Raw genomic sequence first — 12,812 nt, forward strand, 5'->3', positions numbered from 1 at the left:
ATTTTTCCCTCTTAAGCAACTGGAAAGAATCAGATTAAAAGCATTTTGTTTTTAAGTGAAAAATGCTTTCAAATGGAAATTTTTGCAGAAAAGGTTGATTGAGGATCAAAGAAGTAGTGTAACATTTAGGGAGAAAATGCATAATTGTGCCTCATTTCCTGTAAATATAGGAATATCTAATTTTAAATGGCATTTACTTTTAAAATGTTCCCAAATGCCATTTATTTTCTACCCATAGTGATAGATACAAAAGTGATGTTATCCAATAACCTTAGAGATAGCTACACATTTTAGTGTACAGGTTATATGACAGCTAGTTATATAATAGCTAAAATGGGCAGCAATTAAAGCATTAGATTTATTTATACAGTTTTGATACCAAGTTATTTATTTTGAATAGATTATCGTTGAAACCCCATCTGATCTTGAAATTAAAAGAGAGCTTCTGGATTGAGAATGTTGATATGTAAAAGTCATGATTTATGGTTGCTTGCATTTGTTCCATCTAGAGATTGTAGCTGTTGTTGTTTAGACACTCAGTTTTGTCTGACTCTGTGACCCCATGGATTGTAGATTCCTCTGTCTATGGGATTTCCCAGGCAAGAGCACTGGACTGGGTGGCCATTTCCTTCTCCAAGGGATCTTCCTGACCCAGGGATCCAACCCAGGCCTCCTGCTTGGCAGGCCGATTCTTTACCACTGAGCCACCTGGGAAGCCCATAGATTGTAGCTAATTATGAGTATAACCGAAAAGATTGTAGTGTGGTATGAGAAATCATCCTTATGATCCAAACCTTTGTTTCTTTTGTTACTCTTTACAGAGACTGTTCCTAGTGACATTGAGTCTTAACATCAGTTGGGTGACTTTGCTTTAAAAAAAAGGAAGACAGGAAGGCAGGCAGAAACTTTCTGATTGTTGATTTCCTTTCTCTCTACAGTTGTTCCCCAGAATTTCCAGTTGTGGTACATGATTCCTTTTTCTGTGTTACTCCTGTCCTTTGTCTGGTAATGCACTTATCACAAGTGGCGTAATTATTTGTTTATCCAAACTTTATTAGATTGTGGGAGCAGTGACCGCATCTTATTGTCTTTGAAGTCTGTTTTCACTGTTTCATTAAAGAATTGCTTTGATGTTGTCTTGTGTGTGGCTTGGTAAGGCTATTAAAGGACGTAGGGAAACTCAGAGAAAAAGAGCTTTTTGGAAAAAGAGAACTCATTATGAAGTAGCAATTGAAAAACCTGATGGGGATGTCCATGGGGAACTAGACAACCAAGCTGAGGCTTAGGGAGTGACCAGGCCTCGGAATTGGCCTACTGATTTGGGTATCAGTAGCAGAGAATGGGAGTTGAAGACTTAGATTTAATGAAGTTGTGCTGGAGTGAGAAGAAGAGAGGATTAAGTACTACTCTGACTCATCAACCTTGAAGAGATGGGCAGACAGAGAAAGAGAAGGCCCATACAGAGATCGGTGGAGTGCCCTACAAAGCTTAGAGGATGGAGCTAGAGCAGAATCTTAGAAACTAAAGGAAGAGAGAGTTTGGTGGAGGGGTCACCAGTTTCAGGGCACAACTGAGATGCCAGATGTCCTTTGCAGTTTACTTACTGGGAGGTCATTGGTGGCCTGGGAAAGGCCACTTTCAGATATCTTGAGTAGTGAGGGGAGGAGGGAATGAAATAGAGAAAGGAGGCAGAATCTGTCTTTCTAACTTTGTGTTGACCTATACATACAGGAAAGTGCACAGATCACAAGAAATTTTTGCAAACAGACTGTACTGGTATATCTTGTACTCGAGAAACCTTCAGGGCCCTTCTGCTTACTCCCCAGCTCACTAAGGATATCCACTGTTCTGTCTTCTAACCAGTCTTTTTTTTTTTTTTAATGTCAGTGGAAGGAGATAGAAGGATAGGACAGTAGTTAGGGGACTAGGGGTAGAGGGAATTGTGTTGTGTTTAAGATGGGAAAGATTTTCTTGAATGTAAATAAATCCCGTAACTTCTCTAGTAGTTGGCCAGTCACTGTTTCTTTTTATGTTTAGGACAATTTTCATTTCATCCTTTCAAGTGTTTTTAAAAGTAAGTACAATTCAGTGTTTTTACAAACTTAAGTTGAATAATTGTTCCTCAAGCATCTGCTTTTGGAATAGTGGTTTTCTAAACTTGGCTGATCATGGGAATAGATTCTTGGGACTCTCTTAGGTTTACTGAATCAGACACTCTGGGGGAAGGCATTGGAATCTGTGAGTCTAAAAAAAATTTCCAGGTGATTCTGAAACCTTTTACGTTACACAGTCCTGGTACACAGTACATTTTATTGAAAAGGAAACTGGTGTGTGTATGTATACATACAGAAATGTACACTCATATATGTGTATATATATTTAAATTTATATATATGTATAGATATTTAAATTTATTTTATTGACCTATAGTTGATTTACAGTGTCATGTTAGGAAATTGGCATATATTTTTAGTGGAAATTCTAGTAAAATAATATATCTGTAATGGTGGGAGAATAAAAGTATACTCTTCTTAATAATAAGAGAGACTATATGCTATGTTTTCCATAAAATTGATAAAGCAAATTATCAGGGTTTTGAGCCCCACCGTTCCTGAGCATCCTTGAATAATTCTGAGGATGACTGATTCAGTTTGAGATTTTTATGTGTCCCTAAAGCAGTCTGTTAGTCAGAGCTATGGTTTTTCCAGTAGTTGTGTACAAATGTGAGAGTTGGATCATAAAGAAGGCTGAGCGCCAAAGAATTGATGCTTTCGAACTGTGGTGCTGAAGGACCACAGCTGAGGGACTCTTGAGAGTCCCTTGGACTGCAAGGAGATGAAACCAGTCAATACTAAAGAAAATCAACCCTGAATATTCATTGGAAGGACTGTTGCTGAACCTTAAGCTCCAATACTTTGGCCACCTGATGCAAAGAGCCGACTCATTAGAAAAGACCCCGATGCTGGGAAAGATTGATGGCAAAAGGAGAAGGGGGTGGCAGAGGATGAGATGGTTAGATAGCCTCACCCATTCAATGGACATGAATCTGAGCAAATTCTGGGAGATAGTGAAGGACAGGGAAGCCTGGGGTGCTGCAGTCCGTGGGGTCGCAAGGAGCCGGACACAACTTAGCGACTGAACAGCAACAGCATAGCAGTTTTCCTGGGACACAATCAGAAAGTTGTCCTGGAGCTAGAGTTCTGGACAGTACACTTTTATTTGCAAAACAAGGACAGTTTAGCCTCTGGGTACCCATTGTGATCTGAGTGTGAACTCACCTGATTCATATCTTAGTTAAATATGTACAGGAATCTGCCCTTGCTGCTAGTGCTGAAGGCTAAACTCAATCTTATGTCTGAATCTTAAAAAAAAATTTTTTTAAGTTATAACCTGAGTTTTTTTGAGTTAACTCATAAGCTTCCTGTAAACTCTCAGGGACCATGTCTGCTTAAGTGTCGTATCATGGTGTGCATGCGTGTGTTCACTTCAGTTGTCTGACTCTTTGCGACTCTGTGGACCATAGCGTGCCAGGCTCTTCTGTCCATGTGATTCTACAGGCAGGAATACTGGAGTAGGTTGCTGTGCCCTCCCCCAGGAGATCTTCTTGACCCAGGGATACAACCTGTGTCTCTTACGTCTCCTGCACTAGCAGGTGGGTTCCTTACCACTGGTGCTACCTGGGAAACCCATGTTACCTGATGTGGAAAAGATATGTAAAAAATATTTGTTTTAAAATGAAATTCTAGTTGACCTCTTCCAATTGTTATATCTTATATAACACTACTTCCCTAGCCAGATTTGTTTTTGTTCTTGTCAGTCCTTGATGAGCTCCAGTGGAGAGAGCAAGAAGTGGAAGCCTTTTGAACAGTGGTGGCCTGCTCTTTTACAATATTTCCTGTTAGGGCTCCATCCAACCAACTGCCCATCCTGGTGCTCAGTTTGCATTGACAATCAAGCGCTCTGTGGACTATGTAAAACAAAAGTTGAGAGACAGAGTCCACAGGTCTAAGATGGAGAATATACCTTGATAAGCACAACGTATAAGATGTATTCTTAGGGAATATAGTCAGACAGAAAGAAAGAGGGTTTAACCACATGAGCCAGAGAACTCCATGACACTCCCTCTGAAGTTTGCAAACTCAGGGTCACCAGCTGACCTGTTTCCCCTATGACTATGGGTCTCTTACAGCTACCCCTTTAAAATCTCAAGGAAGCCAATACATTGGTCTCCTTAATTTGAGACCTTCAGCTAGCTGAGTTCCAGGAGGGGCGTCTAGTGACTGAAGGGCACACTACAGAGGATAGGCTGGACCAAAAGCAGTGCAGCCTTTGGATCTAGTTAGTCCCGTGGCTGTAGCTTAGCACTCATTGAAGATACAGAGTGGACTTGACTTTGATCTAGCAAACCAGACTCTTCTAATTCAAGGTAGAGAATGTTTAATCGGCTCTTAGAAGGTGCATATATACCCAGTTTCTGAGCCAAACCATCTACCTAGGTGGAGAGTGAGCCTGGCAACAAGGAAAGATCCTCAAAGACTGTCACTTGGGACAGTGAGTGCTCAGGCCATGGGTACACATAGTCTAGAGATCCTAGCCCCTCACCAGAAGAGGTCCAGGGGCGATCTCACTTCTCAGGAGGTATTTTCAGTCTGGTTGTACCATGATGGGTTAGGATCCCTCATGGAGAGAGAACACCTTTGTGTTCATGTCTCACAGGGCAGCATAACAGGAGTGCCCATGAAGAAAAGGTCAGAAAGCCAGCACTTTAGTGATTATGACCCATTGGTTAAATCTTTCTTGAGGACATCAAACTTGCAGATTCATATTCTTTTTCTTCATTGGGGAGATAAAAGATTGAAGAAGATTCTTCTGTGCTGCTTTTATTGCCCTCACACTTTCCTGGGGTGATCTCTGCCCATTTTAACAGACTTTCCTTCTTAAATTCTGATATTGAGTAGCTTAACCCAAACAGTCAATATGAGCTCTGATAAATTATGATAGCCACCCAGTAGGGGCCCACCATTGAGAATCTCCATTTTGATAACGTCTGGTCAAGCCAGATGGAGTAGTCTCTCACCAAGAGGAGCCCTCTTTGATACCAAAAAAGAAAATAAACCACCCAAGATGCTGGGTAGTGAATCAGCATCAGACTTCTCTGCCTGTTGATCCTTTACCCAGGCTCTTCTGTGAGTTTCCACTGCACAGGTCAATACCACCAGATCCTTACCATGGTCAGGTGTATGGCTGACTCATTCCTGAGAATGACCCTTGACCTGCAGTTTCCACCCATATTTTGGCATAAACGACATGATTTATGTGTGTATGAATTTTTTTTGACAATTTATACACACTGAGATGCACAGGTTGTAAGTTATACGGATTGTAATGAGAGCTTTGACAAATGTACACACCTTCTGTAACTCTCACCCAATCGAGATATTGATCATTTCTGTCACTGCAGAAAGTCCCATTGTGCCCCTTCTCCACAAGTCTACCCCACACACACTTCACCTCCCAAGCATTGTTGTTGTTCAGTTCTTAAGTCGTGTCTGACTCTTTGTGACTCCATGGACTGTGGGACGCCAAGCTCCTCTGTCCTCCACTATCTCCCGGAGTTTGCTCAAACTCATTCCATTGAATTGATGATGCCATCCAACCATCTCATCCACTGTCTCCTCCTCCTACTGCCCTCAGTCTTACCCAGCATCAGGGTCTTTTCCAAAGAGTCAGCTCTTCACATCACATGGCCAAAGTATTGAAACTTCAGCTTCAGCATCAGTCCTTCCAGTGAATATTCAGGGTTGGTTTTCTTTAGGATTGAGTGGTTTCATTTCCTTGCAGTCCAAGGGATTCTCAAGAGTCTTCTCCAGCACTTCAGTTCAGAAGCATCAGTTCTTTGGCACTCAGCCTTCTTTATGGTCCAATTCTCACATCTGTACATGACAACTGGAAAAACCATAGCTCTGACTATAAGGACCTTTGTCGGCAAAGTGATGTCTCTATATTTTAATATGCTGTCTAAGTTTGTCACAGCTTTTCTTCCAAGGAGCAAGTGTCTTTTAATTTTGTGGCTGCTGTCACCGTCCACAGTGATTTTGGAGCCCAGGAAAATAAAATCTGTCAATGTTTCTACTTTTTCCCTTCTATTTTCCATGAAGCGATGGGACCAGATGCCATCATCTTAGTTTTTTGAATGTTGGGTTGTAACCCAGCTCTTTCACTCTCCTCTTTCACCCTCATCAAGAGGCTCTTTAGTTCCTCTTCACTTTCTGCCATTAGAGTGTTATCATCTACATATCTGCGGTTGTTGATATTTCTTCCAGCAATCTTGATTCTAGCCTGGGATTCATCTAGCCTGGAATTTCACATGATATACTCTGCATAGAAGTTAAGCAAACAGGGTGACGGTGTAAAGCCTTGTAGTACTCCTTTCTCAAATTTGAGTCAGTCTGTTGTTCCATGTCTGGTTCTAACCGTTGCTTCTTGACCTGCATACAGGTTTCTCAGGAGACAATTATTGACTATGCTAATTTCTATCACTGCATATTAGGACTAAGACCACAGATTTTAAAGCATAAAGATTTCCTTAAAATCTAAATGGTGAGAGATATCAGGAAATAATATTTAATCAAGTAAATTGGCACTTCTCAAGGCGGGAGGAGACCTCCAAGGAGACTTTTGTGAGTATCTGGACACATTTTTGACTTATAGCTGGGAGAGGTTGCACTAGTATCTAGTGGGTACCGGCCAGGATGCTGCTGTGCCCCCTGCAGTGCACAGGACAGCCTCCCGACAGAGAATGATCCAACTCAAAATGTTAGCATTGCTGAGACTGAGAAACCCGGAAGTAAACCTCTGCAGAGAGAATTGTGGCCCTGGGGGGTGTTAATTTCTGGATGGCCCAGGTCTCTGGGGATGAGGTTTTGTTGTTGTTTTAATTTGTTGAGAGCCTGCAGTAAACTGAAAGGGCAACTGCAGGAGAGAGCTTTCTTAAGTGCTACCACCCTTGGAGCCACAGTTCCTGCTGTGGAATGGGAGGGAAGGGAGGCTTGGGTCAGGAGAGGCTGACAGGAGAAGAAGGAGATGAAGAAAACAACTTGGGCAATAAAAGGGCAGGCTTAGCATAATATTAAAACTAGAAAAATGGGCAAGAGTGGGGAAAAGTAGAGATTAATGACTCCTAGGCACAGCAGATAAGAATCTGCCTGCCAGTGCAGGAGACTCAGGTTCAATCCCTCGTCTGGGAAAATCCCACATACTGCGGAGCAGCTAAGCCTATGCTTTAGAGCCCTGGAACTGCAACTTCTGAGCCTGTGTGCTGCAACTTCTGAAGCCTGCTCACTTAGTGCCTGTGCTCCACAACAAGAAAAGCCACTGCAATGAGACGTTCCTGCTTCACTGCAGCTAGAGAAACCGCACACAAAGCAATGAAGACCCAGCACAGCCAAAATAAATAAGTAAACTTAAAAAAAAGTTAATGACACCTAAAGTACACGAAGCAGAATAAAAAATAAACAAGTGAGACTACATCAAACTCAAAAACTGCTGCACAGCAAAAAAAAAAAAAAAAACACCATCAACAAAGTGAAAAGACAGCCTATGGAATGGAAAAAAATGTTTGCATACCATGCATCTGATAAAGGATTGATATCTAATACATAGAAAGAACACATACAACTCAGTAACAAAAAACCAAATAACCCAGTTAAAAAATGGGCAAAAGACCTGAATAGACATTTCTCCAAATATGATATGCAAAAGGCCAGAAGATACATAAAAGGATGTTCAACATCACATGTCATTAGGAAAATGCAAATTAAAACCACAATGAGCTATCACCTCACTCCTGTTACAATGGCCATCATGAAAAAGACGAGATGAATGCTGGCATAGATGTGGAGAAAAGGGAGCCCTTGTGCACTGTTGGTGGGACTGTAAATTGATAGGGCTACTATGGAAAACAGTGTAGAGAGTCTTCAAAAAAGACTAGCAGCAGAACTATTGTGCTCCAGCAATTCCACCTAGGACTACATCCAAGAGACACAAAAACACAAACTCAAAAAGGCATCTGCACCCCCATGTTCATAGAGTTATTTATAATAGCCAGGACAAGGTTTCATTATATATATGTATGTGTGTGTGTACACAATATATATACATTTCTTTATTTACTCATCTATCAATAGACACTTAAGATTGTTTCCTTGTCCTGGCGTCTATTGATAGATGAGTAAATAAAGAAATGTATGTATATTGTGCACACACACACATACATATATATAATGAAATATTGTTCAGCCATAAAAATGAAATCCGACCATTTGTGACAACACGGATGGACCTTAAAGGTGTTATCCTAAGTGATATAAGACAGAAAGACAAATATCATGTGATCTCACTTATAAATGGAATCTAAAAAACCCTAACTCATAGAAGAAGAGATCAGAATTCTGGTTATGATAGGTGGAGGATGGGAGGAGGGGGAATCGAAGGAAGGTGGTCAAAAGGTACAAACCTTTGGCTATAAGGTAAATAAGTACTAGGCATGTGAGGCACAACATAGTGGCTAGGGTTACAGTGGTGTACAATAGATACGAGAGTTGTTCAGAGTGTTAATCCTAAGAGCTCTCACCACAAGGAGAAAATTTGTTTCTTTTTGTCATTTATTAGAAGATAGACATTAGCTGAACTTGTAATTGTTTTGCAATATATGTAAATTAACCATGCTGTACACAAACTTAGGCAGCGATGTGTGCCAGTTACTTCTCAGTAGAACTGGAAAAATGCATATAAATTCCAGCAAAATGTTAAATTTAAAAAGTAAATGAGTTGAGATTGAAAATAAAAGATGAAAGTGAGTGAGATTAATCATTAAGAACATAAAAGTAGAAATCTGAATTAAAACAGTAGAAGGCCGTGAGAAGAAATATGTGAAAAGTAGGGAGGATTAAAGATTGAAAGCAGGAATCAAGAATTTAAAAAGTCAACACAAGGCATTGTATCAAATGAGGAGGAAATAGGGGTCAGCATGAACCCAGAATGCTTGGATGGGGAAGTGGGAAAGGGATGAGGCACCAACTGTGGCTGGTAAGAAGGGGAATTGAACAAAGTCGGGGTGGGGCCAGCCAGCTGGCTCAGTGGAAAGTCCCCAGTATCAGCAGGGTTGTCAGTAGTCTGAACAGACCCAGAGGGCAGAGAGTGCTGATTTGGCACCTCTAGATACCAGCAGCCTGATAGGCCATCTCCTGGGGAGTGGGGAGGGGCATACTGTCAGCAGTGGCTCACTAACCTTTATCCTGAAAGCAAAAGAAATTAGTGGCAGTATTGCCTGGAAATTAATACCTTTCAAGTATTCCACTTGATGATTCGGGGTGTGGTCATTATTTTTAAACCAGTTTAAGTAATAACCATTTCTTTTTTTAAAAAATAGCTTCCAGCTCTTTGTTTGCTTCTGAAATATGGGAATTTCCTTTTGTGTGTGTGTGTGACTCCAGAAGTAAATTTCAACAGACCTTTTGAGGTTTTAACTAGCACTATATGCTTTGTGAGTATTTCTGAGTAGCCTAGTCTTTCATATTACAGGCATTGCAGATCTCAGGAATAGGATTTCCATGATGCAAAATCATGCCTGAGTAGTTAGAACAGGTCAACCACTCATTTACTTTTTGCCTGTGTTCTGTCCCTTCATGCAGGCAGAAACTATTCTTGAGCATTTTTAATGTGTTAAGCACGGTTGTAGGCATGAGGAATACAGGGTGAGACACAGCCCCATCCTGAAAGGGCTTCTAGTTTGGGAGGCAAAACTTCATAGACATAAATAAATGGATAAATAAGACAAGAAAAGCAATAAACCTCTGTGCTCCTGGGCAATTGTGCAGAAAGCAAAGCAAGTGTAGAACATTCTAGGTGGAGGAACCAGCATGAATGAACCCATAAAGCTGGAAAACAGCATGGGAAGAATGCAGGAGTCCAAGTTTTATGGGAAAAGGCAGAGTGACTGATGAAGTTAAGAAGGTGGTTGGGGTCAGATCATAAATGGGCCTCTTAGGCTCACATAGAAGTCCTAGGTAATAAATACCAAAGGATCTCAAATACAGGTAGAGGATAACTCAGGTTTGCAGTTTAGAAAGATAATTCTTTTGCAGTGCGGTGGTTTGAGTCATCAGAGGGCCAGGTGAACAGTTAGAATTAAGCTGTTGAAACAATCCAGAAAAGAAACAAGGGCCCAAGGGGAGAAGAAAAGAGGAGAGAGTAAATTAAGTTCTTTTTAACAGGTAGAATTAACAGGACTTAATAACCAATAGAATGGGGGGTGTGGAGATGACCTTAGAGTTTCTGATTGTGTTGTCTAGTTGGAGGGTGGCACCGTTCCTGAGAGAAAAAGTAGATGAAGAGTGGGCATTTCTGGTGGAAAGATTCAAGATGGTCAAGTGCTTTGTATTAATTTTTTTAATGTATTATTTTTAAAAACTTTTCTTGATTCTACAGCACACATTCACCTATCAGGCCTCGTATAGACTTGGAGGCACAGTCAAGATCCTGATGAGCTGGTTTTGGGTGTGTTTGGTGTTGGGAGCTTGTGTCCCATGCAAGTGGAAATGTCCAGAAGTAATAGGATAAGTGAGTTGGGAGCTCAGAAGAAAGCTCTGGCCTGGAGTTGCATATCTGGGAGTCACTGGCTTTGTGTTGAAGCCATGGGCATGAGTGACCCGGTCAGGGAGAGCAAGGCACAGAAAGAGTGTGAGTTCAGAAACTGAGATTAGGGGAGAGCAGCTCTGGGTAGGAATGGAAAGCAAGGGCTGCTGAACATTTCATTCTTAGAATTACAGAAAGGATCTTCACTCTGTTCAATGAATCAATTGGTGAGATCATTAAAAACTCCTTCCCCTGTTATTGGTGTGTGTGTGTGTGTAGTGTATCTTTTATTTTACTTAAAAGGCTAAGTAGAAAACTCAGGAACTACTGTCTTTTGGAAATGAAGGTAAAGGTGACTTGGAATTTTGAGTCCATGAGAACATGTTTTTTAGGTTCTGACTTCCATAAAACTTCAAGAATACATTTATTTCCCATAATGCACAATAAGCCCTTTGGAGCAGAAGTGGCTGAGGTTGCAAGTGTGCCCACCTTACACACCTTCAGTTTGGAGAATTGGGAGAAAGCTTAAATTGCTTCTGTGTTTCAGGTAATTCAGAGGTACGTGGGGCCGGCCAGCCTGAGCCTGCTCACCTTCAAGGTCTATGCATCATCAAAAAAGGACTCACCTCACAAAGATACTGTGAAGGTTAATGAGGTAATATGTTGTAATCTATTTTGAATATCTGATAGAGTTACTTTGGGAAGGATACAAATTGACTATCAGGAAGATATAACAATTCGGAAGATATTTAAAAGGAGGAAATATATTTCCTTATAGTTGTTATTATATGTGGGATGCTGCTACACTATGGCTTTTTCAACTTTAATTAATGGTACTTAGCTAAGGGCATAATTAAGGAATATTTCTTAGATTTTTACTGGGGAAACTGCTCTATCCCAGTAGATTGTAAGCACAAGTCACTTCTAAGTGATCTTCCTGCTTCTAGACTGCTTATTAAGCCAGGAAAACATTCACATTTTTTCCTCTCCTAAGCAATTAAAGACCAGGGCTCATCCTGCTTCTTGGCTGGATTAGAGGCTTATAAGTAGATGCTTAATAAATATGAATATATAAAATAGGAAATCATCTCTCCATTGTTTACATTCCTTTTTGTCTCTACTTCCCACTGATTATTTTGGCTATTTGGTTTCTTTTGAAAGTAAAATACTCTGAGTAGAGTATCATAAAGATCTACCTTCAGTCATGATCAGGGTTACTTGAATGGTGTTTACATAAAGCTAAATAGCTTATTTTTTTGCCCTTTCCTCTCTTCTTTTCAGGCCTTGGGGCAGTGGCATCTTTGAGGGTGAAGCAGGCAGCCCGTGGTGGCTCTGAAACATTTCCTCTCTGCCTGGGGAACAAACCTGCTCTCCTGCTTTCGTTAGCGTTAGACTGATCGTTAGAAGATGACTAGGATAGACTAGACTAGAACTAAGTCTAGACTGACTCTTCAGTTACTCTCAAGCTTTTTTTCCTACCCCACCACCCACCCTTTAGAGTAATAGAATCCTTTTTTCAAACTAAATCTAAGGTGAAATAACAAATACCAGTATATAAAATGGGTGAAGAGGGCTGCTTTGTCTGCTACAAGCAGGGTCGGAGGAGGCTGCGACACCTCAGAAGAGCCCTGCTCTCTTGGCCTAGGCCTTATTAAGAGTAAGTATGGTACAAAGATGGTCTAAAGCAAGGTTCAGGGTGCATGTAATGCTTAGTCACTGTCGTTCATGAATTACTAGAAATACGGTGCTTATAAATTTGACGATTATTATTTCATTGCTGTCTACCCTTCTTCATTTTTTTCTGTTTTGTTTTTCAATCTTTACAGCTTTCACTCTACTCTGTTCCTGAGCATCAGTCTAAATATGTGGAAGAACCAAGGACCCAACTTGAAGAAAGCATCTCTCATCTCCGACATTATTGCGAACCATATACAAGTTGGTGTCAGGTACAGCTATTCTGAAAATAGAATGAATGCATTTCTGTTTAGAGTCAGTAGTGAAAAGTCTATATTGGCTCTAAGTTTTCAGAAAAAGGCACAACAAAGGGCCCCACATTAAAGAGTGCCCACCTTAAAAATGTTCATCAGTGCCATCTCTGGAAGAGAGCAGAGAGCCCTAACTTCCTGGTGGCAGCTGTTGCCATAGCTGCGGAGAGAATTTCCTTCCCACTGGGCAGA

The 12,812-nt window shown here is 40.9% G+C and overlaps 1 protein-coding gene across 1 annotated transcript in view; it reads left to right on the forward strand.

Annotated features, from left to right (window-relative positions):
- Window positions 1-12,812, forward strand: part of APOO (apolipoprotein O) — a 53,502-nt gene that overhangs the window by 13,222 nt on the left and 27,468 nt on the right. Inside the window, exons 2-3 of the mRNA XM_005904035.2 lie at window positions 11,183-11,290; window positions 12,462-12,581. Coding sequence (XP_005904097.1) covers window positions 11,183-11,290; window positions 12,462-12,581 — 228 coding nt within the window. The remainder of the gene's footprint in view (window positions 1-11,182; window positions 11,291-12,461; window positions 12,582-12,812) is intronic.

Source organism: Bos mutus, chromosome X, assembly GCF_027580195.1.
Source record: "Bos mutus isolate GX-2022 chromosome X, NWIPB_WYAK_1.1, whole genome shotgun sequence".
Classification (NCBI taxonomy): domain Eukaryota; kingdom Metazoa; phylum Chordata; class Mammalia; order Artiodactyla; family Bovidae; genus Bos; species Bos mutus.